At 43.9% G+C, this 27,077-nt stretch overlaps 1 protein-coding gene across 5 annotated transcripts in view; it reads right to left on the bottom strand.

The window, feature by feature from the left end:
- Positions 1-27,077, bottom strand: part of SUGCT (succinyl-CoA:glutarate-CoA transferase) — a 634,978-nt gene that overhangs the window by 578,956 nt on the left and 28,945 nt on the right. For all 5 annotated transcript variants that reach the window (XR_011964838.1, XM_072599107.1, XM_072599106.1 and 2 more), the window contains exon 6: positions 24,460-24,580. Coding sequence is in view for 4 of the 5 variants with exons in the window: in XM_072599107.1 (XP_072455208.1) it covers positions 24,460-24,580 (121 nt within the window). In the remaining variant the exon portion in view is untranslated. The remainder of the gene's footprint in view (positions 1-24,459; positions 24,581-27,077) is intronic.

The raw sequence follows: 27,077 nt of genomic DNA, 5'->3' as shown, positions 1-27,077 counted from the left end.
AAGGGAGATGCGTGACCAAGGCTACTGACTCCTCTGGCACTGCAGGGTCTCAGAGTCCTTTGTCTGCTGGTGGAGTTCTCGCTGCATCTCAGCTCTTCGTTACCAAGGCCAGCTTTCTCTCAAGCCCACAGTCAACTCTCTCCTCGCCAAGGGTCGCATTTCTTAAAGATGTTTATGGACTTGAATGATTGCCTTTCTCTATCTGTGTCTGTGTCTTTTTGGAATATATGTCTCTGCTCCCTCAGCTGGGCCTCAAACCCTCTTGACCTTAACTTCAAATGAGTGAATCACTCTGCTGCTAAATGCCAAGGCCAATGGAGAGTTGGAAGAGAAAACCTTCTCCTCCCCCTAAGAAGGGGACTGTTCGTGCCTATACTGTCTCTGTTCTCAAACTGCTGGCTGATTCTAGGGGTTATCTAGTTAAACTTTCCAGGAACACTGTCCATTTTCAGCCCATCCAAACAGGTTGCCCTTTCTGATTCAATGGGGGGAGAAAAGAGTCCACTCTTTAAGGGGTGTTATCATACCAGCATCTCATATCTGTGACCACATCTCATAACAACATCAACTGATCTGGGAAGGGAGAGATGGTGATGGGAGTTGAGGGAGATGTTGTATATTTCACTACTGAAAGTACGCAGCAGTAAATTTTGTAAGTGATTCTAAAATTTCTGGCCACAGGGAAGAATGTTGAACTCTCTGAACTCAACTTCTACAAGCATCAATCAATCAATAAATTTTTATTGATAACCTAATATGTGCCAGGCACAGAATTCAGCACTAGGGGTATAGAGATCAGGATGCCAGACATGGAAGTCTGTAAGGTAGAGCAGAAATTCCCCCAGAGTCTCCTTCGTGACTCCACTGAAGAATTTTGTTCTTTCCATGGGCTGAAAGAAATAATGATCTTAATACATGATGCTACCCCTCCCACATCTGACCTGGAGAGAATAAGAAAATTACTACTGAGGAGGGGAGGAAATATCGATGGCTCCATGTCCCAGGACATGGACATGAAGCATCACAACTGATGCTCTGACTTGAACCCAGACTGAACAAGCCATCTGGGCAGGAGATAGACACCAGCGATTTTCATTCTTCTCCCACCCCATTCCCTGAACCTGGTGCTTCCCAAGGAGGCATTACTCTTTTGGGTTTACAAGTTTACTTATTTTTCTTAAACAAGAAATTGTGATAAAGCCCTTGGTCCATGGCAATACCAAACTGTATACTACTGATTGCTTGAATATAGTCAGGGGAGGGGTATATTGGAGATGGTCCAGGAGGGGGAGAGATTGGAAACTGCTGGACCAACAGGAGCAAGATTTCTGGCTAGGACTCAGAGTTAGAACTGGAGTTATTAGCTTCCCAGAGCAGAAAGGACAGAAAGAAGCATTTATTGAGTACCCACTATGTGCCAGGTATTGTGTTAAGCTCTTTAAATTAAATATATGACCTCATCTGATCCTCTCCCAATAACCCTGTGAGATAAAGGCTATTATTATTCCCATTTTACAGTTGAGGAAACTGAGGCAAACAGAGGTTAAGTGACTTGCCTAAGATCACACAGTTAGTAAGTATGTGAGGCCAGATTTGAACTCAGGTCTTCCTAAGTCTAGGCTCAGTGTTCTATCTACTTTACCACCAAGCTGCCTCTACAAGAAGTCAGAAGCAGTACAGGAGGCTAATTGTACATACAAGTCAGGCAACAGTCACCACTAATCCTTAGGGTGGCTGGGTGTGAAAGGAAACTAGTTCCAAAGAATAAGAAGCTGAGAAAGTGACTCAAGAGACAGCTATGTCAGCCCTTCAGCAACTACCATGGTTAAACTGAGGGAATGTCTCAAAGGCCAACCTGACAAAAACAAAGCTGGAGGGAAAGGGGGAGTTATGTGGTCAAAGCCGAAAAAGGGAGGTGATTATACACTCAAGCCTGGGGAAAACAACCTGCATTAAAAAGACTGATAAAATGAAAATCAACCGCAAAGCTGGCCTTTAAGAATATCTTAATAATAAGAGAGCCATCTGAAGGCAGCAGCAGCAGCCACCCAAGCAAGCCTGACACCAAGAGCCCATTTCTTCTCCTGGATGAGACCCAGACGATAACATGACAGGCTCCCCATGAAAGCATTACAGAGATTGAGGAACGGCGACATCTGGAGAGCCTGACCAACCAGCAGCAAACCCAAACTTAAATGACAGAGACATAAAATATATTCTATGGGTAAAAAAGAAAACACACAGCAAGCCAGACTCTCACACCAGCTAATTTCCTACAGCTAAATTCCCACACTGCAAATAGCAGCCCCACGTCAGCTGGGAAAATGATATTTTGGGGAAAGAACAGAAAAAAGGCTCGGTCCAGACCTCTCTACAAATAGGGAATAAAACATCATCTCCTATTCAGTCCAGATAGACAGAAATCCCAGAGGAGAGACAAAGAAACAAGAAACACCTTTAGCTTCAGTCTCCTGCCAAGGAGGAAACATTAGATGGAGCCCATCCCATCTCTTTATTTAATAAAGATTAATGAAACAAATGATCCTATTCAACAAATATGTGTGTATCACACACACACAGTAAGGCCTGTCCTGTGCAAGGCTCTGTGCTAGATGCTAAGACAACTTCGTCTAAAACACACACCAGTCTATGCCTTTTATTGGCTCACATTCTCTTGAGAGGGTACAGAGTATGTGTTGATAAGTAAATTCAAAGTCAATTCTAAAGGGAATGAACAGCAAGGAGGGGAATCTTAAAGGAGATGACCCCTGAACTGGGCTTTATTCTCAGGGTTGAAGATAAGAAGAGGGAGCATCCCAGGCATGGGCAATGGCCTCTGAAAAGGTATAGAGATGGGAGATGAAATTTGGGGGGAGAGAATAAGTAGTTATTAAGCACCTTCTGTGTACCAAGCATTGTGCTAAGTGATTTAATCTCATTGGATCCTCAGAACAGCTCTGGGAGATAGGTGCTACTATTACCTCATTTTATAGCTGACTTGTTTTGTCTAACTAAATACCTGATTATAAGAGTTAACGAGTCACCAGTAACCAAACATTTATTAAGTGCCTATGTCGGGTCAGACACTGTGTTGAGCCCTCAGGATGCAAAGATTCAGCCTGCTCTCCAGAAGCTCACGGTCTCAGGAGGAAGGCCCATTTCTTGATGATGGGCTAAATCACAGATAATCTCAGTGGGGAGGGGCTAAAATTTAAGGAGGATGGGGAAAGGCCTCTTGTAGGAAATGGGACTTTATCTGAGGCTTGAAGGAAACCAGGAGATAGAGCAGTCAAGCGAGGAGCCAGAGCAGTGCATGCATCAGGGAAAGTCAATGAAAGCAGCTGGAGCTGGGAGGTACAAGGAAGAGCCAGGAGACCAAGGTCATGTTGCAGAGCATGTAGGGGTGAGCAAGATCGAGGAAGATTGGAAAGGCTATGGAGGGCTTTAAAAGGCAGACAGAGGATTTTATGTTTCATTGTGGAGGAAATAAGGAACCACTGGAGTGGACTGAATGGGGGTGGCAGGAGAGGAGGGAGGTACAAAGTCATATCTGGCTTTAGAAAGGTCACTCTGATAGCTGGGAAGAGGGTGGATGGGGCGGGGGCGGGGGGAGAGACTTGAGGCAAGCAGACCCCTCTGTGGACTTTCACAATAGTACAAGCATGAGTTGACAAGGACCTGCACCACAGTGGTGGCTATGTCAGAGGAGAGAGGAGGCATATTCAAGAGAGATTGCAAAGGAGATATACAGACCTTGGCAAGATTGGCTGGGGTGGGGATGAGGGGGATAGTGAGGGGGTTAGGGTCCAGGATGACCCCCAAGCTGGGAGCCTCTGGCGGCACCCTGCACAGCATAGGAATTTTTATGGAGGTGGTTTGGGGCCAATGGTTGGGAAATGATAAGGAACTTTGTTTTTTTAGGATTATCAATAAAACATCTATAACAATATATTTTTTCCAAAAAATAAAAGAAAACATAGAATTGTTCCCCCAGTTTTAAGATCTGTCTTTTGGTTCAAAACTACCTGAAGAAGATGAGAAATTCCACTTTGCCAAAATAATTTCTCATGACCCCATGCCATATTGTCAGAATGAAATTCCTCATTTCTTGAACCCCTATTGAACTCCCCATTCTTTAATTTAATGCCTTGCCAGATCCTGCCCATGAAGATCCCTTTATCACATCAGCCCTCACTTGGCACATCTTACAACAGTGAGATCCATCAGGGTCCCTTCAAACAACTGGGTCTTCTGTTTAGCCTGGGAAGGAGAAGGCTGGGAGCTGAGGGGGGGTGGGGAAGGAGAGTGACCTTGACAAGTATCTGAAGGGTAGACAGACAGAAAGGGATTGGACTTGTTCTGTTTGAGTCCCAGAGGATAGAAGCGGGAAAGTGCAGAGACAAATTTAGGCTACTGGAGGTATCGACAAGCCAGGTGAGATAGAGGGTTCCGACATAAGAAGACTAAGTCTCAGGTAGGATGTAGGGAGATCCTGTTCAGGCACAGATTGGCCCCAGAGATTCCTTCTAATTAAAATCTTATGATTCCAAAATTCTACAACATCTGTTATTATAGTTAGCTCTAGAAGAGTTTGGCTTAACCATCCATACTGGAAAGACCAAGAGGATGAAGAATGTCTGTTTCCCCAATCATCACCTGCAGTTGGCTGGACACCTTGTAGAGTATGTCCATCAGCAGGCATACCTGGCAGCAACAGAACAAATGAACAATAAGCAGGGCCTAGAACTGGACAGGAGGAGGAGAGCAGGCTCTGCTGCCTTCAGGAAACTGGAAACCTTAATCATCCAATTTTCTCCTGGAAAGGGGCACCTGACTTTTTAATACATTATTCAAGGCATGCTATTGTGTAGCTTTAAGACATGGAAGATGACAAGATCTGAAGAACAGAAAATTAGTATCACAGCAGATAATGGAGACACCCATGGTGGCTGTGAATAGGTTACAGTACATAACCAGTAAAGAAATCTAAATAACAGAAGTGAAAGATGTCATCAGGGAAACTGCTAACAGGAACAGAACCAGGATGAATGCTGATGAGGGGACGTCCCCTCAAAACCAAGAGAAAGGGAGGAAGACTTCCAGCATCATGGGTGGACTTGCCAAATTCTGGGAAGACACAGATAAGAATCCTCATCGCATTAGAATGAGTAAGTGTGGATGGCTCCTGACCTGTATTGTTGGAGGGGACACTGAAATTGATGAGGTAACAGATTTATCTGGTTTATCAGTTTATGGCTCTTTCCCTTCCACTCAATCATAAGCTCAATGAGGGCAGGAACCGCACATTAGCTAAACTTTGCACCTCTTTCACCTAGCATTCAGTAGGTGCTCAATAATTATTTGTTAAAAAGAGAGGCACATGACTGCAGGTGGGCGGCCAGATGGTTTTAGAGCACCTTCCAACTCCAAATCTCTCATCTATGACTTTAGTCAAAATACATCTGAGCTTATCAGTTAGCATCAAAACCTGATGGTCCTTGAATGTCTTAGGGGTCCAGTAGTACCAAAGTATCAACACCTGCACTGAGACCACATTTTGGGGGCTGTTTTGCACTAATATATTCTCCTCCCTGGAAGAGCTTTTGCCCTGGGACCCCTCTCTCCTGGCTGGGGATGCCTCTTCCAGACAACAATTTCTGGAAAAGCTCCGGTCATGCTTTACTTCAGTCCTCCATGGCCTCCAGAACTGCCAGCCTCACCTCTCCTCCAGTTCTAGAATCATGACCCAACCTCGTCATTGCTGCTGGATGAGATGTAACAACATATTCCCACGGTGCCTGGCACATAGCAGATGCTTAGCAAATGTTTATCGAATTGAACATGTCCCCATTTACCATCCCTGTAACTTCCATGATCAAATACCCTTCCTCCCTGAACACCAATCCTCGAAGGATGTTGTTTCCATTAAAATGGAAATTCCTTGAGGGCAGGGCCTCTCTGCTTTTATATCTGAACCTACAAGGTGTAACTGTATCTGTACTCACACAGTACTTGGCACACAGTAAGTACTTGGTGAATTCTTTTTCATTCATTCATTCTTCTGTTCTCATGTTACTGTTCGTTCTAAATTGTCGAGGCAGATTTCAAACACAGGACTCCTGACTCCAAATCCAGTGCTCTACTCATTACACCATCTAGCTGAGAGGCCAGGGCTACAGGCATCACTCTCTGCATTTTACTGATAAATGAACAGGCTCTAGGAGGCACAGAGAGACTTGCTCAGGGTCACATCGCTAGGAAGTACCAGAGACAAGAAGAAAATCTAGGTTCAGCAAGAACTGGGTTCAACTCTCACCTCAGGCAATAACTGTAGGACCCTGGGTACGTCTTTTACCTCTCAGCCTGTTTGCTCATCTCTAAAATGAGGGGTGAAGCCTGATGATCTAAGGCTCTTTGCAGTTTAAATCTATGATCCTATGAAGCCAGGACTACTTGCCCTCCCCCAGCTGCTTCTCTTCAAGGATTAGCTATTTCAAGTTAACCACAATGGCAGACAAAAAGTCACCACTCAGCCAAGCTAAGTGGAGTTTCACTAATCCAGTCCTTTCACTTTGTAGTTGGGCCACTTGAGACTCAGAGATTAAAAAAAAAAATCCCTGACCCAGGTCACCCAGTCAGCACAGGACCCACACAGATTAGAACCTGCCGATCAATGTTCTGGAGATTCTATTAACAAAGGGCACTTCCTTTTGGAGTCTGGTTACAATGACCAAGCTCTCCTCCTTGGCCAACAGGGTTCTCCTTCCGGGAAATGTGAATTGGGGAAAATTTTCAGAGAAAAAAAAAATGTAGGCCCTAAGTCACAGACACTGAATTTGATCTGTTTCCCTTTTCTGTTTATTCAAGAACTTTGCAGCTAAGCTCAAGAAATTCCATTCACATTCCTGCCCACAGATCTAGGAGACACTGGGGCTCCTGAGCCTGACCTGCCCCAGATAACAAGCCTTCCCCAATGCTGGTTTTGTCTGCAGCTTTATCAGGCTTTTCTGGAAATTGTGTCATGCTTCGGTCACCCTGCACAGTGTAGGAGAGCTCTGTGGCTACGTCACTGGGCTCCTCTGATCAAGCTGGGGCTTGGCAATCAGCATGTGGGACTGGAGCCAGGGCCCTGATGCCCGTCTGCACGCAACCACCACGATCAGGGATTATCAGAAACATGCAAAACAGAAACATCTGGAAAACCAACCTCTGTGCAACTTCAACATTGGCTTTTAGGATTCTCAGACAATAGGCATTTACTAAACAAATACCCAGAGTGTGCTGAGCTGCTGGCTAGAAACAGGATACAAGGAGAAAATAAGACACTCGGTTCTGAGAGCCCCCCCGTACAGCTGACCTGACAAGTGCGCAAATATGAATAACAATAATCAATATTAATTCATATTAATCGCTGTGAGGCAATCTCAATGACACTAATATCATCATTCATAGTAACTGTCGTGATAATGATAATAGTATTATTACTATTAAGAGGGTGTGAGACTCAATTAGTCAATCAACAAAATTTATTAAGAACTTCATTTTCACCAGGTGCTGTGCTAAGTGTCGGGGATACAAAGAGAGGCAGAAACCTTGGGACGCCCCTTAAGGAGCTCCCTTCTTAATGTAAACTTCTGGCTGTATCTAAGACACTTACAAAGTAAGTTTTTGCTGGTATTCAGTCATTTTTCAGTTGGGTCCGACTCTTCCTGACCCCATTTGGAGTTGTCTTGGAAAGATGCTGGAGAGATTCGCCATGTCCTTCTGCTGCTCATTTTACAGATGACGAAACTAAGGCAAGCAGAGTGAAGCGACTTCCCTAGGGTTACACAGCTAGGAAGTGTCTGAGGCGGGATTTGAACTCATGAAGACGAGTCTTGCTGATTCCAGGCTGCCCTGACAAAGTGAATATGGCTGATAATTAAAGCAGAAGAAGCCAATGAGCACACTAAATGAGACTGTAGAAAGGGGGAAGAGAAGAGAGCCCAGGAGAGAGTCTGGTGGCCGTCCATGGACAGTAGGCATGACCTAGAGGATGACAGCAAAGACTGAGAAGGAACAAACAGTCAAGAGGAGAAAACATGGTCATGATGGAGTGTCTGGCCTCAGACACTCACTAGCTGCATGACCCTGGATAAGTCACTCCACCCTATTTGCCTCAGTCTCATCATCTATAAAATGAGCTGAAGAAGGAAATGGCAAACCCCTCCAGTATCTCTGCCAAGAAAATCCCAAATGGGGGCACAAAGAATCAGACACAACTGAAAACAACTGAACGGATATTTAAATGAAAGGATATCTTAGGCATGAGTCAGGAAAAGATGGAAAATATAAGTCAAGGTGCGTGCGTGCGTGCGTGTGTGTGTGTGTGTGTGTGTGTGTGTGTGTGTATGTTAACAATATTAAATCAGACTGCAGCCCTCCACCACACCCAGATTGTGAAGAGTCCTAAGTGTTGGGCTGAGAATTTTATATTTGATCCTAGGGGTAATAGGGAGCCACTGAGGCTTGGGTATGGGAGTGATATGGTCCAACCTGTGTTTTAGGAATTTGGTGGCTGTGCAGAGGACAGATTAGAGTGGGGAGAGACTGGAAGTGAGGCATGAACTGGCCAGATCTGGATGTGCCCAGCTCCTCCATCATGAGAAGAATAAACAAGCTTGCTGCCAATCGCCAAAACAAGGTATTTCTTATTTATTTCCTTCATGTAGAACCACAGGTTTAAAGCAGCAGTTTTCTGATCAGTGCTGGCAAGCAGAAGTCAGCACCATCGACCCCCATGCCACTTGTGGCTTCCTCAGTGGCCAGGCCTGAAATAGTATTTGGAAAGGAGGACAAGCTGCCTCCTATTTTCCCGAGGAATACAAAGACATGGCACTCCACTCCTCTCCTCTCCCTGCCAAATGTCCATAGGACTGAGAGTCGGACAGGAGACTGACCAAACCAACGGTACCCAGGAGGCAGCAGACAAGACCAGCCAGAACAAACAGCAGCATTAGGGGCATAAATGAGAGGGGGTAGGAGCACCCCAGGGCTCAACAGCACCCACCTGTGGCCCTCTTTGGAACCTTTAGCTACTGATCAAGCTTGCAGTAGACAGAGCCATCTGCTCAGCTCTGTTTCCTTCTTCAGGACCCAGACCCTCAGAGGAAACACTCCTGTTCCAATCCAATCAACATTTATCAAGTGCCTGCTACTCAGGCATTGTGCTAAAGTTACAATGAATTAAAAAAAGAAGACAGCCCCTGCCCTCAAGAAACTTGCAATCCTAAAGAGGAAAGACAATATCCAAAGAGAGGGAGGAAAGATGACCAGGAGGTATCTGGCAGACAGTGGAGCCAAAACCAGGCACAGCAGTACAAGCATTGGGAGCAATTTGCTACTCTACCCTTTCTAGTCAGAGGGGAGAAGAGGCTGAAGGAGGCAGTGGCCATCAGGGATTGAGTTAGCAGCATTGTGGTGAGTTTAGATGAGGAAACTGAGGCCCAGGTGGTAAAGTGATTTGCCCAAGGTCACTTGGGGGATCATCATCAGAGAACTAGGTCCTCTGAGTCTAGGGCCAGTGACTTTACCACTGTATGGTGTCTGCTTTGTGAAACTAAAAACATTATATAAAGGCCAGTCATTATTCTGAGAGATGAGAAGTTCAATCCTTCGGCAGGTCTGTACACATGGCCAGAACCCTGGTTGAGCCAGCTACTCATCCATCTCCAGAGCAATATTCATCCTGAGCAGCTGCCCCTGCCCCAAAGCTCACAGGCTCAGGATGCTTCAGTCTATAATATGATAGCCACCCTTTGCATCCAATGTCGAGTTCTCATGGTTTTAATTTATTCTCCCCTCACCCATTCAACCAGTGAAGCAAGAAAGGAGGAGCACATCCATGGAGCCTTGGGAATGTTGTCAAGAGAGACAGTGACAGAACCAAAGATGGTGAAAGGACTTCTAACCTCTGTGTCCTTGGAACATGAATAGGGGTAAAGTAATCCTCAGGCTGTTCCCAGCTGTGAATCCTGGGGTTTTTAGAGTATTTACAATATATTCTACATACTGCGAAGTGTAATCCTAGAAGGTCCAAAAGAAGGGGCTATTTCTCATCATTCACCATAGATTTAGAGCTGGAAAGACCCTCTGAGACTTTCTAGTCCAACTCTAACACTTGACCGACAGAAAACTTGAGCCCCAAGTAGATTAACTGATTTCTCCAGGAAGACACAAGTGGTAAATGGGTACACAAATGAATGAAACAACAGCTCATGTTCAGATCATTCCTGGGCATCTCCATGTGCTTTTCTCACATGACCTTGTGAGGGCAAACATTAGAAGGTTTATTTCAGAATGTGACATTTGAACCTCGCTGCCTCACACAATGACTGCTTAGAGACTGGAGCTCTTTAAACAAAGGATGGCCAACTTCCAGCAGCAAAGTGAGGCTGCCAGGTCCAACCCCTTCCTTTTCTACATGAAGAACCCAAGGTCAAGAGAAGTTATCAACCTTGTCCAAGGTCTCAAAGGTAGAAAGTGGCAGAGCGGGGACTTGAATCCAGGTCTGCTGACCTCAAGTCAGCACACTTTCCATTTTGTGAAGCTTCCTCCCACTGGTTGAGCTATCCTGGAAAAGAATCTTGTTTAAGTAAGGGCTGGAGTAGACAGGCACTTAGATTCCTTCCAACTTAGGGATTCTGCAAGTCTATGATTGGAAAGCATCCTTGAAATCATGAGATCTTAGATTCAGAACTAAAAGGGGCCTGGAAAATTAACTATTCTTGAGGCCCAAAGAAGAGGGCAGAGACACTCAAGGTCACTCAGCTGGGACCAGGATCAGGACTCAAAGTCATATTTTCCAACTTCAAGTTGAAAGCTCTCTTTCCAACACTTCCTCTCCCCGCCTTCCCTGCCCTAAGCCATGCTACCTCAACCATCAGCTGTGGTCTTCAGATTAGCTAGCAACTAGATAAATACTAGCTGCCTCACTGTGGTTCTTATCCATAAATATTAAATGAGGACCATGCTGCAGGCAGAAAGCGATTCGGAGAGGCTGCAGGAGTTGTGATGTGGAGCATTAGAAGTCCCCAGATTAACTATCCAGCAGCTGTAGTACACTTTGGGCTCACATCCTGGCCCCAAGGACACAAACTGAAGACCTGTTGCAAAGGGATCAGCCTTGGAGCAAATTCTTATTATTTTCCCTCCCTTCCTCCACATTGTCCCGGGTTTCCAAAATGGTTAGTGTATATGGAAACCTGCCTCCAGAGTCCTGAGATATATCGGGAAACAGACAGGATAGGAGGGGGAAAGGGGAGAGAAGGGAAGAAACAGGAAAGGGAGAGCAGAATGGAAAGGACAAATATAAATGTAGTTAAATATAAGAAAGTTATAGAAGAGGCAAAGTGTGGGGTTTAGTCCCTGGAATGACAGTCTGGATTGTGAGCATCTCATCATCTTGGCCTCTTCTACCCAAGGGTGTTAAATCTCTGACCCTCTGGATTTTGTGGTTAGCCCCTTAACACAATCATTTAGGATCATAGAATGGTGTAGAACCAGAAGAGGCCATAGAGAACACCTGCAATACACCATGACACATAGGGAGCCCAACGCTAACCCTATTGGCCAGTGCTTACCCTCAAGGACCTCATGGTCTAGGAGGGAGATATGCAAGTAACTATAATATGGAGCAATATATCAGAGAACGCAGGTCTGCTGGGTGATCTCAGGTCAGAGAGGGCAAGTCATTTCCAATAGGAGGAAAAGATCCATGTGAGCTGCGCTTCAAAGGATCGGTAGGAATTGTACCAGGCGAGGAGCAGAGGAGGGCATTTTCAGAAGGAAGGGCTCTGGCAAAGGTACAGAGATGAAGAGAACTTTATGTGTCTGAGGAACAGAAAGGAACTCTCTTTGGTTGGAATATCCCCATAACTCTGTAGAACGCATATGAAGAAAAAATTAATAGGACAGGGTTGAAAATGTACAGTGATCTCAGATTTCCAGAATTTCAACTTTATTTATTGTAGGCACCTGGGAGCCAGTGAAGGTTTTAGAGGTGAGGAAGGAAAAGACATGATCAGAACTGTGTATAAGAAAGGCTAGTGTGGCAGTGAGGTGAATAAAGAAGTGGAGGAGGAAGAACAGAAGAAGGGAAACCTTCAAAGAAGTTATAGCTACAGTCAGGTCCAAGGGAGTGTCTACAAAGGCCTGTTCTAAGGTGGTGGCAGTAAAAATAGCAATGAGGGACATACAAGATATTCTCCTGAGGTAGAAGTGAAGAACTTGGTTGATGATCAACTGGCTGAATAGAGGGAGGGAAAAGGGAAGAGTAAAGTTTTGCACATGGGAAACTGTGAAGTCAAAATCAGAATCACAAACTCTGGGCTCAGGGGGCTCTCAGAGGCCCACTAATCTAACTCACATATGAACATGTATTCTCCCTTACAATGGACCTGACCCATGGTCCTCCAGCCTTTTCATAAAGACTTCCCTCCAGGAAGGTGCTACTCACTCCCTCCTGTACAGCCCCCTCCACACTGGGACAACTCTACATGTTATGGAGTGGTTTTTTTCTCCTTTCTGGCCTCAGTCTGCCTCTCTGAAGCTTCTCCCATTGCTCCTGGGTCTGCCCTCTGGCAAAACCAGAATAAATTCAATCCTTCTTCAGAAGACAGCCATCAAGTTGTCCTGATTCTTCACATCCCCGATTCTACCCCAGCAGACCAAGGGCCCCTCACCACTTAGTTACTTTCCTCTGAAGTACTATCCATTTATCAATGACCTTTCTAAAATATGCAACCTAGAAGCAAACCCTCCAGAAGAGGCCTGAGCAGAGCTGAAGACATCGGGACTCTGCCCTAGCTACACCATGGTCATTCCGTATTTCCCAATGTGCCTAAGATCCGCTTAGGGGGTTGGGGCCCTTATGCTACAATGTAGGAATGCTAGACTGGGAGTTTAGAAAGATGAGTTCAAATCTCTCCCCTGGGACATTTGACCAGTTGCATTTCTCTTTGTCTCTACAAAGTTTCATCTTGAGAGCTTTTCATCCTTCCTGGGTAATTTGTCTTACAGCAGAGGTGTCAAATGTGTAGTATAAGGGCCATCTGGTCCACAAAACTCTGGAATGTGGTCTAAATCAGATTAAAAAGTAACAAAAACTTTTACACAAAAAAAGTCAAACAACAAAACACAGATAATAGTATTTTGTGGTTTTCTTTTTCATATTAAATTTTAAAATATTTTTAAGTTCTAGAATTTCTAAGCCAGTATGTGGCTGGCAGGGATCTATTTCTATTTGAGTTTGACTCCACTGCCTTGGAGAATCTGGGGTGAAAGAATCCTAACTATGACTGTTCTGAAGCCTCTGAATTCTGTTTCCTTTTAGCAGCCACATGAAAGATTCTGTCAAGTCACTAATAATAAGAGAAAAACAAATCAAAACAACTCTAAGGTTCCACCTCATACCCAACAAACTGGAAAAGATGACAAGATGGAAAGAGCCAGTGTTGGAGGGAGTTTGTGAAAACACAGGCCCACTGAGCCATTTTGGGCACAGCTGTGAATTGACTCAACCCTTTGAGAAAACAGTTTGAAGTCATACTTTTTCCCAAAAAATGACTAAAATTTCCATAGGCTTTGATCTAGAAAATCCATTTATGGGTTAACATAACTCCAGAGAGAGGTCCCACATACGCCAAAATATTTATAGAACTAAAAGAACTGGAAATAAAGTGGATGCCCAACAACTGGGAAATAGCAAAACAAACTGTGACACAAATAATTCTCCTTTTCCCAACTCCAAGCCTTTGCCTTGGCTGTTCCTCATGCCTGAAAGGTACTTCCTCCTCACTTATTTCACAGAGTCCCTCTGTTCCTTTAAGAATCATCTCCATCCCCAATTGATAAATGGTCAAAGGATATGAACAGGCAATTTTCAGAGGAAGAAATTAAAGCTATCTATAATCATATGAAAAAATGCTCTAAATCACTATTGGTTAGAGAGATGCAAATCAAAACAACTCTGAGGTACCACATCACACCTATAAGATTGGCAAACATGACAGAACAAGAAAATGATAAATGCTGGAGAGGATGTGGGAAAGTTGGAACACTAATTCATTGTTGGTGGAGCTGTGAGCGCATCCAACCATTCTGGAGAGCAATTTGGAACTATGCCCAAAGGGCTACAAAAATGTGCATACCCTTTGACCCAGCAATATCGCTACTAGGACTATATCCCCAAGAGATCATAAAAATGGGAAAGGGTCCCACATGTACAAAAATATTTATAGCAGCACTCTATGTAGTTGCCAAAAACTGGAAGTCAAGGGGATGTCCATCAATTGGGGAATGGCTGAATAAATTATGGTATATGAATGTAATGGAGTACTATTGTGCCATAAGAAATGATGAACAAGAAGACTTCAGAGAGGCCTGGAAGGACTTATATGACCTGATGCTGAGTGAAAGGAGCAGAACCAGGAGAACTTTATGCACAGCAACGACCACAGTGTGTGAGAGTTTTTTCTGGTAGACTTAGATTTTTGTAATAACACAAGAACTTCTTACAAAAAAAAAAAAAATCCCAATGGTGGTTCTCAAGGCAAAATGCCTTCCACACTCAGAGAGAGAAATATGGAAGTCACTCACATAATGTAACAGATCATGTTTGTGTATGTGTATGTGTTTGTGTATCATGTTCTGATTTGTTATACGATTTCTTTCATTTATCTTAGTCTGACTACATAGCATGACTATAGTGAAAATATACTCAATAGGAAAGTATATGTAGAATCTATACAGAATCGTATGCAGTCGTGGGGAGGGAGGGGGGGAGTGGGGGGTAGGTAGGGGGGATAAAATCGCAATTGTATGGCAGTGATTGTTAAACATTACAAAATAAAAAAAAAAAATCATCTCCAACACAATCTTCTACATGCAGACTTACCTGATCCCCCCGCCTTCATCTTATGCTAATGACTTCACACTTATTTGTATTTATTTTCTTCTTTTGATTCTGTGCACATATATCGAGGTACTTGTTGCCTCCCACGATTTGGAATGTAAGCTCCTTGTAAGCAGCGATTATTTTATTCATTATGTTTTTGTGTCCCAATTCCCTGAAACAGCGCTGGGCACAGAACACTGAACACGTACTTGCTGACTGATGGGCTGGATTATTACTGCCATAAGAACCATGAACTACGAACACAACACACACAGAACCTTGCTGAGCACAGGGGGGCTGGGGACTCCTTTTTCCTCTCTCCTCACCTCTCCAACACATGGACTGAGTTCCATTCTGGGAGGAACCTGGCCTCTGAAGAGAGGGGTCGGTCTCTCTTTCTTGAATTTTCTGGCTCAATAAATCCCTGCTCCCAAGGAGAATCACTTAAAGCTTAAGCTTGGCTCATGTCTTAGATTTCCCCCAAAAAGGAGTGGAAAGTTGCTTGATGTACAGTGTGGGCCAGGTATAGGACAGCTATTTATCTCCTCCATACAAAAGAAAATTCAAGAACCCAAAAGACTCCTAAGCTCACACAGGTAAAAAATGTAAACATGACGCAGTAGCTTCTGACTGGCGGCATACATTACTAGGATGCTGATACTGAACATACTTATGAAAACACAAAGCTTTCTGCACTCCTGTTAAACTGAGCTTTTATCTTTGTAACGCCATTATGTCCCTTGAGGTCTATGTCTTCTGGCAAACCCTTTTCCAAGGATCCCCATAGTGGTTATGAGATGACTCTTCCCAAACCAAAGCCAGCAGCAACGGAGGAATGCAGAAGCTACCAAAGAAGCTACTCCAGAAAACTTGATCTTCCAGGATCATTGGTCAGGCACCTGGATCTACCGCTCAAGGAAAGAAACATGAAGCAAAACTGGCAGCCAGAGACTTGGGGTCACACTTTAGGCTCCCCTCAGTAGCACATGAGTTCAAAGCTATTAAAACTACTGGGTTAGCAGGGGCTGCCCCTCTCTCAGCCTTTAGAAGAAATTCCTATTACATGTAACACATTCTAGAAAGAACCAAAGGGCAGCATCATTCCTTTGAAAGTTTATTGCCTGAGCAGCTCTTTTGGAATCAGTGGCCAATCCTACCTGACACAGCTTTGATGCAGTCCCACCTGTGATGCCCACTCCCCACCCTCAACCATCATGGGTATATATGTATGTGTGTATGCGTCTTGGGAGGTGAGGAGGAAAATCAAGGGTCAGCCAAGGGTTTGCTGCATTATACCAAAACATTACCATTTTCCCTGAGAGTGGCCAGGACAGAGGCTTAGCATGGGCTATCCTCCAGCCAGAGCAGATGACGGGGAACTCCTTTGTACCTCCATTACATAAAGAATTTGGAGAAGCACAAAAAGACTTTTATGAACTGACACAGAGTGAAATAAGAATAACCACGAAAACAATATAGACAATGATTACAGAAATGTAAATGAAAAGAATAAAATAACAAAACAACACTAGCCCTAAGAAGGAAGGAATGAAAAAAAGAAGGAAAAATAAATACAAAGAAGGAAATAGAAAGCTCAGACAGGGACACAAATAAACAGAGCAAATGTGCATTTTTGTTACTAACTTGTAAGCACATTTTAAAAACAAAATGACCATAAGTTTATGACTTCATATCTTTGTTCTTTGTATGTTGTAATATTTGTGTTTGTTGAGGAGGAAGTCCACAATACTAAGGAAAAAAAAGATGTAAAAAGGAGATCAAATAAGAGAAGGGTTAAAGAAATCCAAAGACTAGCTACGATCAAGTCCAATCCAACCTCACTTAGGCCATTATGTCTCCTCATCCTCCGCTACCATTTTCCGGAAAAGAAAGAGAAGCCCAGACTTGAAAAGTGGCCGGAGCTGAGCGAGCTGAGCTGTTTCCTAGGTGTTTCTGGAAATGGGGAAGAAGGAGCCACATGAGTTTGAAGGAAATGGATGAAGGCTGAACCTTAGTGCCCTGGAAACCATCACTTGGGGTTTCTTGCTTCAGATAGGCAGTACTTAGTTCCCAGTGCCTGGGCACTTTAGAGGCACAGAGGCCAATGGAGGGAGCCAGGTGGGGAAGGAGGAGAGAAATTACTGGTTTGTCTATCTGCTATACTAGATGCTGCATATATCACGCCAGATAAACAGGCCAGGATCTGCATAGCATCCAAAAGTCCTGTTATTTAAGAGCTGAATTGCTTCTCCATGTGTCAATAAACCTTGCAGAAATGTATTTCTAAGTTTATAGAAACAAAGGCAAATTTTTACAGAATCAGTGGGAGATGAAGTACAATATGGGAGAGCAGATTGGCCCATGGGGGCCTGGTCCTCAGAGCTATGACAATATTCTCTGCTGGAGCATGTGAGTGGAGGCCTGGGGAGGCCACTTCCAGAAAGCTGGGGAAGCATCCCTGCCTCAGAGCATGGGAGAGGTTTCTGTGACTGTTGCTGGCTTACTGTATGGTGATAAAAATCTTTTTAACAGGCTGCTGGGATGGAACTAAGTAAGCAGACAAAAGGCAAAGAAAGCAGAAAGTCTGGATGGACCTACCATCTTTTCTTAAATAAAAAGTATTTTCTTGATGGGTTTCATTTTTACATTCCATTTTCACACTACTCGTATTTTGTAAGCAGTCTACATGGAACAAAGTGAAACTTTATTAAGTAAAATTAATAAGAAAGTATCTGTAACATTTCATATCTGTGGCACACATAAACACACAAATACACACACACACATCACCCTCAATTTTTTTAAAAATGGACAGAAATATATTTTCTCTTTCTCCCAACCCCCAATCCATTGTGGTGGCAGGGGAGGGGGAGGCAATTTTCTTGTAACCAATATGCATAGTCAAAGAAAACAAATTCTCTCATTGGTCACATACAAAACTATAAGTTCTCCCTCTTCACCCTAATGCCATCACCTCTCCGGAGTGGACGCCATGCTGCACTAGCAGTCCTCTAGAGCTATAGATGGTCCAAAGGTATTTTTTTTACAGCATTGTGGTAATAAATTACATAAATTGTCTTCCTAGTTCTTCCATCATTCTTCATTCGTTTATCTATAGAGGTCTTCAAAATTGTTCATTTTTATAACATTGATGTTCTAATATCGATAGCAAGAATTATTCTTTGATCCTATTCACTTCACTGTGCAACTGCTCAGACAAATCTTTCCAAGTCTCTTTAAAATCAGCACAACAGCGCTCTGGGAGTTTTCAGCTGAGAGGGAAGAAAGTCTCAAAATGTCTGCATGGGAGAGCCTCTCCCCCACCTGCTCACCATCCGGACCTTTAGGGTTTCTACTCTTTGGTCTGGGTTAATTCTTCCCTGATCCAAAGTGAGTGACTATGGGAGATAGAATGATCTCAGGAGCTTCGAAGGGTCAGAATGGACTAGATGTCCAAGTCCACAAAAGTCTGCCCTGCTCACAGGCAGCTAAGTGACAGTGAACCAGCCCAGATCTGAGGGCCAACCTGCTTAAGCCAGTGTAGCAGGGTGTCAGCCTGATACCCTAAGGAGCTGAGACAGCATGTGCTGCATACAAGGGAGCACCTCCTCTACTGGCCACACACTCAGCATCTGGAAGTAAACATGGCAAGAGGCATGTGTGTAGCAACGTAAGCTTGAGCCCGCTCTTTCTAAGGATCAAGGTGGTGAAGGGAAAAGACCTCCTAGTTTACGAGGCTTTTGTAATCAGAACTTGCAATATGTCAGTTCAGTAAAAATCCCTTTGTGAAAGCTAACTGATGTTAATTTGATAATAAATACTGAAGAGAGATCAAGAGACAAACTGATGATGAATCATTCAGTACTGTTTTGATGATATCCAGGTCATAGTAAAGGGTCGCCTGCAGTTGGAATAATACACTGAAAGGGGGATCCTGGGTCATAGTTTAGAACCTCAAAGCCTTCAGGACTACCCCTAGGTGGGATGGAACAGTAGCTTTCCTCTGAGGACCGAACATACTAACCCAAGTAGACACTGGGAGACTGAGCGCAGAGCCTATACTGGGCTACACAGGGGACAAAGTGAGTGGTCCACAGGTGCTGCTTAACTGGAACTGCTTTAGGAATTTCAAGAATACATGATAAAAAAGAATATAACACCCTTCTTTACAAATGGAAATAAGATTATCCACACAGATAGCATCCTCCACCACACACACACACACACACACACACACACACACACACACACACACACACACACACACACACACACACTCTCTCTCTACCACCACCACCACCAGGTCTGTATGGCCTACCCCTTTTATCTCCTCAAGAGAATTTTCTTTCTTTCCAAAAGGAAACTGACCCCATTTCACCAACATGCCAAAGAAGACAAGAGATGACAGCAGGTCCCTTCTATTCTCTCTTCTGCCTCCCAGTAACAGTCTCACAACCCTTGACCACTTGTCTATCCATATTTGGTTGGTATCCATAATTGGGTTTTAGTGTCTATAATTCTTGAGTCCAGGTTCACTTTTACTGTTCACATAGGAAAGAAAAAAGAGGGCTCCCCATGAGTAGAGGCCCAAGAATTTTTCACTTCTGGACATGAAACCCCCAGATGAATGACCAAGATCAAAAGCATGTGGCATAAGGAAAAATCGCACATTCCCAGGCCTGGGAAGGCTGGAGAAGAAACACCACATCATACACCCAGTGTAAGATGATTCATGAAAACAGAAAAACCACAAAAATGCAGCAAGAGGGAAAAACCACAAAGGTAAAAGGGAAGAAAACCACTTGGAGAATGTCCATACTGATGAGGATAAATCAACTTCACCACAAAAGGACATCAGAAGGCATTCCAGAGTGGGGAGGTACCGTCGCTACTTTAGTTTAGGGTCAGCCAGGTGGTGGTGCAATGGATTGAGTTCCAAGCCTGGAGTAAGCAAGACCTGAGTTCAAATCTGGCCTCAGACACTTATAAGCCTTGTGACCCTGGGTAAGTCCTTTAACCTCTGCTTTAATTTCCACATATGGAAGAGGGGGTTATTGTGAGGAGATAATGAAATAACATGTAAAGTGCTTTTGCTAGCTAAAGTTGGCTTACCAGTAAATCTATTTCTTCATAAAATGAATACATCTTGCCCTCTCTCTGGTCAAGTCTCCCTAAACCTGGCATACAGTAGGCACTTAAGAAAGGCTTATTGACGAAAGCAGGGTGATAGAGTAAAAACGAAGGGAAGAAAGGAAACAAACATTTATTAAGTACCTACTATGTGCCAGGCACTATGCTGAGAGCTTTGTAACTAATATCTATTTGCTGCTCACAACAACCTGGGAGGTAGGTACTATTATGAACCCCGTTTTATAACTGAGGAAACTGAGGTAGCAGAGGTTAAATGACTTGGCCAGGGTCACATAGCTAGCAGTGTCTGGGGACAGATTTGAACTCAGGTCTTCCTGACTCTAGGCACAGAACCCCATGTACCGTGGCTCTCTCTAGTACTAGATCTGCACACAGAAGATCTGGCCTGGAACAATGATTCTGCCCCCTGTTTCTTGTGTAACGTTGGGTGAATCTTTCTCCTCTCTCAAGGTTCAAATCTTGACTATTCTACTTAATGCCTGCAGCTCCTTAGTCAATTTCCTTCCCTCTTCTGGGCCTGTTTTCCCTTCTGTAAAAGGTTGTTAGCCTCAATTACGGTAAAAGGTCCTTTCTAGCTCTCCTTCTGTGACTCTGCCACTCATGAGGTCACAGGCTTACCTTCCTGAAAGAAGGAAAGCAAAGAGGAGCCAAAAAAAATGGTGAAAGAAGCAAATTCTGTCCCCAGTTTTTACAGAAGTGAAATGGAAGGCTCCCAAGATGCAAGAGAGAAAACTTGACTCAGGCACAAAACCAGAATGCCAAGAAAGCAATCTTCTCAACACTGCGGTCAGTGGGGCCAGGGAAGCGGCTCCCTCACCCCCAAGTGGCACTTCCAAAGCAACCAGCTCTCTCCTTCCAGAATTTCTTCCTCCTAATGATGTCCAGGAAATGCTGCTGTTTCCCTCCTGCAATGATTCCCAGGAATCTGCCTTGGTACAATAATGTCCTTTTCAAGAGTGCCCCCTAAAGTCCATGCACAGGCATGGACACTGGAAAATAGAGCTCTGGGCTGAACCACGTTGCTTGGCAGGACCAGATGAAGGGCCAGAATCGGATGCCCCCATGTGACCAGAACAGAGTATCTGTCAGAGGGGCCAACATCTGTACTCTTCACAAATGCTAACCACACAGCTGTCAGAATCGATTACATGTAAAATTTGGAACCTTTCTAGAATGACACTCATCAGCGCCAAAGCCAACATGTAAGTAAGAGCAGATACCCTGGGGCCCAACAGCCAAATAGATGGCATCGTGGAATTCTAGTATCCCAGTCGTACCAGGGGGCAGGGGCTGCCTCTCAAAAAAAGGGAAGCTGGAGCTCCCTGGCCAGGAGCACGGGAACTTTGGAAGAGAGTTCAATTTGGCCTTATCTGCATCTGAACTCATCACCCACACATGACCTCTGGTTCTCAAAAAGCCAGCCATTTAAAGTCTCTTGCTACTAAACTTGCTAATGACTTCCACCTCTGTAAACAGAGTGATGAAAAATGAACACAAGACAGGAACAGATACTGATCTCGCAGAAACAGCTAATGGAGGCCAGCATCTCCTGCCCCTGTTATCACAGCAGGCAGGGGTAGCTTCCCACGGACTTGGCTCTCCAGGAATTTAGGGTTTTCCATTGGGATGGGGGGAGCTGCTGTTAGGCTAGAGAACATAGTGTGGCATCCACTTGACTATTTGGCTTCCCAACAGTTCCACTGGCCTTGGGGACTTTAGGGAGGGAAATTCTCTTTCCCCTTGCCTTCTGTACCCATGTACATGGTCAGAGAGAGAACTGCAATATGAACGAGGAAATATAATTGGTTCAATATAGGATGCAAGCTGGTCTTCCTTCAAGGTTACATTGTATCTAATCTCTCCGAAGACATCTATAAAATATATATATGTAGATACATAAAATACATGTATTTTGTATGACACACACGTATATGCATATATATACATACATATATAAATATAATACATATATCCATGCCACGTCACAGAATATGTGCTTGAGGACAAGAATCATTTCTCTTCGAGGTCACTAGGGGGTGCCAGAGTGCACAAAATGCTAGGCCTCGAAACCCCGCTCGGACACTTACTAGCTGTGCGACCTTGGACCAGCCATTTAACCTCCAGTTGCCTCAATTTCCTCAACTGTAAAATGGGGATGATAACGGCACCTACTTCCCAGGGTTGTAGTGGGCATCAAACGAGACAACATGTGTAAAGCATTGCAGACGTTCGGTCTTTTTTCAGTCTTGTCTGACTCTCCTTGGCAGAGATGCTAGAGTGATTTGTCATTTCCTTCTCCAGCTCCTTTTACAGATCAGGAAACCGAGGCAGAAAGGGTAAAGCTCAGGCCCACGTAGCTAGTAAGTGTCTGACGTCAGGTTCTGGAGTCTTCCTGCCTATGCGCTCTGGTGCCACCACACTGCCTGGTACACAGAAGGCATTTAATTGGTGCTTCTTTCCTTTGTCACCTTCCTTTTCCTCCTCTTTCTTTGAATCTCCAGCATCTAACACAACGCCTGGAACATAGTCGTCTCTTTTCAAATGCTTGTTGATTGAAATACTGAGCGTTTCCCAAACACTTAGCACCATAACAGCTACTTAATAAAAGTTAGGCTTGATCAGTGGATTCATTCCATTTCTATGTTTGCCTCTAATTTTGCTGGTATCACTTACCTCTCAGTCTCTTTCAACAGGAAGAATTAACTGTGCGCTCACAGGAGCTTCTCTGAGAGAAGGATTGAGGGGAAAGCGGTGCCTAATAACAAGGCAAGCCTTCCAAACCCTCTGGCTGTGTTGGGCATGGTTGGTCCTGCCCACCTGTTATTCTTTGTGACAAGGGAAGGCTCACTTAGTGGGCCAGGTGGAGAAACGGACATGGTTAGGACCATGAGGAAAAATACAAGGCACTTGGGAAACTCTGATCTCACCTCTTTTAATAAAATGCATCAGTCTTTTGGCTGAAAAGTCTCAAGAATAGTGCAGGGACAACAGAGAGGGAACCTGACTTTGCTAAGGGACAACCCTGTCACGCCTTCACATTGTCAGAAAGACTGAATGGGACGGTGTCCTAGGATAATGAAGGGAAAGAGGACTGGAACTTGGGGTCAGAGGCCCCAGGGTTCTGATCCCGGGTTCCGATCCCAGCTCTCCTACTTATTCACAGTGGGGCCTAAGATGAGTCACTCAACCTCACTGGGTCTCACTTCCTTCATCTGCAAAATGAAGTAGCTGGACATCTGAGGTCCCTCCCAGCTCCAAAGTTCTGATCAATGACCATTATAGGATGTGGATAAGTATAATAAAAGTAACTGGCACTGATATGGCCCTTGGATGTTGAACATAACTGCATCTGAGCCTGGCAGTCACCCTGTACCATGGACTGGTGCTGTCCACTCACTTCAGCCCGGAAGAGCCTGGCTTCTCTCCACCTCATTTAAGCTTTTACGGTAATTATCTATTGGCCTCAATCTACATTTAACCACCAGGGGGTGCTGCTGAGCAGTAGCTTGAGAGCTTCTCAGAATGAAAAGCAGGCATGGGGCAGTCAGTCCCCCACTCACCCAAAACCAGAGGGCCTCTGGAGGCCAAGGGAGAGCGAGTGGGAGGGGAGCTCTTTTTGGTTTTAAGGGCTGCTGGGTGACTTCTATCATAAGCCCTCACAAGCCTCACCACCCTTAAAGCTGCAAGTCTCCGGACATGCCCCCAACCAAAGAATAGACAGCCTGGGCAAGCACCTACAGCTCACAATGCCTTCGAGGTTGCCCCAATCACTGGAAACTGATTTGAGAACTGAGTTCCTTGAGAACTGCCCACTTCCCGTCCCTACCTCCTTGTACTCTATACTCTCTCAGCAAGCTCTCCTCAAACTAATCAAAGCTCTTTCCCCGGTAGAAAGACAAATGGGAAAATACAGATGACAAGATGCTATGTAAAGTAGCAGAACTGAGTGACCATATGGATGCTGACAACAACAGTGAAAATAATGAAAATACACCAACAAAATCCAGGAAAAAATACAGCAAACGAGTTCAGAAGGGGATAGGGAAACCGACACAGCATTCACACTGTCTTGTGAAAGCTCCTCTACTTTCTCTTCCCAAACAAACAGCAAAGTTTCACAGCTTCACATACAATCTGGTTTTCAAAAATTCTTGTTTATATATTTCAGTGTTTGCTTTTGTGGTTGGTTACTAAGTGTATAATAGGATGAGAATTTTTCAAAGGGCCCCACCTCTCTCTAGGCTGAAATAGTCAAGAAAAACCTTATTTAAGGGAAACTGCCCCCACCAGAAGCATCTTATTACCCCCCTGAAGCATCTTCAGCCTCCTCCCTGCACAACGCCGAATCCTGATACAGGGAAGTGACTAAGTACCTGTTATGGAGCAGTAGACCACATGAGGAGCAATCTCACTTATGTCTTCGTAGCCCAGACCCATTTCAAGTAGCTTGCCAGGAACATAGTTCTCCACAAAAACATCACAAACAGCTGCAAGCTGGAAGGAGAGGCAGATCAATGAGACATTTTACTGACATCGAAACTCTATGTGTCCAAAAAGAAATGCATTCTTTTTCTCCTCAAATACACTCCTTTTCCAAACCGCCCTGTTTCTGCTTGGGGTGCCACCTTCTTTCAAGCTATTTGGGTTCGAAAGCTCAGGGTCATCTCTGACAGTACTCACCACCTCCCAACCCACAAAGCAAGCATTTCTATAGCACTTTGAGGTTTGTAAAGTATTGTGCTTCTGTTTTCTCATTTGGTCCTCACAACAGACCAGGGAAGCAGATGCTATTACTATCTCCGTCTTACAGTTAAGGAAACTGAGGCCAAGATAGGTTAAGTGACTTGTCCCAGGGTCACACAACTATTAACTGTGTCATGTGAGATTTGAATTCATGTCTTCTGACTCCCGTCCCTTGCTCTATCCACTGAGCCACCTGGCTACCTATCCAATCAGAATCTTGTTAATTCTACCTCCACATCGTCTCATTAGATTGTAAATTCCTGAAAGCAGACATCATGTTTTTGCCTTTGCCAGCACCTAGTACAGTAACTTGCACACAGTAAGTGCTTAATAAATGCTTCTTGATTGACTAGCCTCTTCTCTCACTCTTATCATCTTGTCATCTAACATCTGCACTCCTGGAAGAGCCTCCTGATTATGTCCCTGTATCTCTCATTTCCAAACCATCTCAAGCAGTTCTGACCATGTCACTCCCCTACTTAACAATCTTCAGTGGCTCTCTACTATCTGTAGGATAAAAAGCAAAATTCACAGCCTAGAATGTAAGGCCAGCCACAATGTGCAAGTCTACATTTCTCATCTTAGCTCCTAATCCTCTCCTTTACTCACTCTGCTCCAGGAACTGATCTGACAGCTGTTTTCTGTACATGACATTGCATATCTTATCTCCATGTCTTTGCACAAATGCTTAACAACCGGCTCTGCAGAAGAAAAAATAGTGTATATGATACACTTTCTAGTTTAATCTGCATTTTCTCCAGCACTTTCTTAAGTCTAGATGATCAATGAAACAATAAAGCAAGCCCTGAGTTGCAGCATTGGCCATTTTCCAAGGTGTAAATACTTTCGGTGAAAATCCTCCCATAATCCCTAGCTTCTGTCAAAGCACAAAGGTTATGCCTCCACAAGACCTTTCCTGGCCTCCCCTGCTTTTATTTCTCTCTCTCTTTGGGGATTACCAAGTATATACTTTGTATTTTCTTATATGGGTACATGTTTTCCTCTCCATTAGAAAGTATAACCCACGACCTGGATTAATGACACTTGTTACTGTTACTGTTGTTATACTGTTACAATTATTACCGTGGTGTCACAAAAGGCTGTGTTTGAATTGTTTCTCCCCCATTCTAAGGTAAGCTCCTTAAGAGAAGAAACTTCATCCTTTGTCTTCATCACCCCAGCACCTAGCATGGTGCCTGGCACAGAGTAGGTGCTTTAAAAATGTTATTATTGTGGGGCCTCACAACAATCCTGGGAAGTAGATCCTAGACACATTATTATTCCCATTTAACAGATGATAAAACTGAGGCTCAAAAAGTTTAAGTGACTTGCCCGGAGGATGGGAAGGGAAGAATGTACAAGGGTCAGAGGCAGGATTAGAATTCAGGTCCTGAACCAGAGTTCAAAGTTCTTTTTACTATATATTACATATATATGTATATATACATATACAATACACACATATCTAATATACATACATACATGTATGTATGTATGTATATGTGTATGCATGCCATACCGCCTCTCTGGCTTCAGTGATGAAGGACATAAAAGTCAATAAGTCAGTTCTGTATTAAGTCCTTACTCTGCCAGGCCCTGTACTCAGAGTATTGGGCATACAAAGAAAAAACAATCCAATATTCTAGTATGCAGCTGACATCTCATCTATAAAAGGCAATAAAAACAGCACCTACCTCCCAGGGCTATGAGGAAGATAAAATGAGATCATATTCACAGAGCACTTTGCAAATTTATTTCTTTTTTTATTAAATTTATTTATCATTTTTAGTTTTCAATTATTCACTTCCATAAGATTTTGAGATCCAAATTTTCTCCCCACCTCTCCCCTCCCCCCACCTCAAGAGGTGTGTAACTTGATACAGGCTCTACATATATATTCATATTAAACCTATTTTCACATGAGTCATGTTATAAAGAAGAATTAGAACCAATGGGAGAAGCCATAAGAAAGAAGAAACAACACAGAGAGACAGAGAGAGAGAGAGAGTAAATAATATGCTTTGATCTGCATTCAGACTCCATAGCTCTTTCTCAAGATGTGGACAGCATTTTCCATCATGAATCTTTTGACATTGTCTTAGATTCTTGCATTGCTAAGAAGAGACAAATCAATCAAAGTTAGTCACTGCACAATGTGCAGTGTTCTCCTGGTTCTGCTGATTTCACCCAGCACCAGTTCATATAAGTCTTTCCAGTTTTTCTGAAGTCTGCCTGTTCACCATTTCTT

This window comes from Notamacropus eugenii, chromosome 3 (assembly GCF_028372415.1).
Source record: "Notamacropus eugenii isolate mMacEug1 chromosome 3, mMacEug1.pri_v2, whole genome shotgun sequence".
NCBI lineage: Eukaryota > Metazoa > Chordata > Mammalia > Diprotodontia > Macropodidae > Notamacropus > Notamacropus eugenii.
The sequence above is the reverse complement of the archived record's forward strand: the minus strand, read 5'-3'. Positions and strand labels throughout refer to the sequence as shown.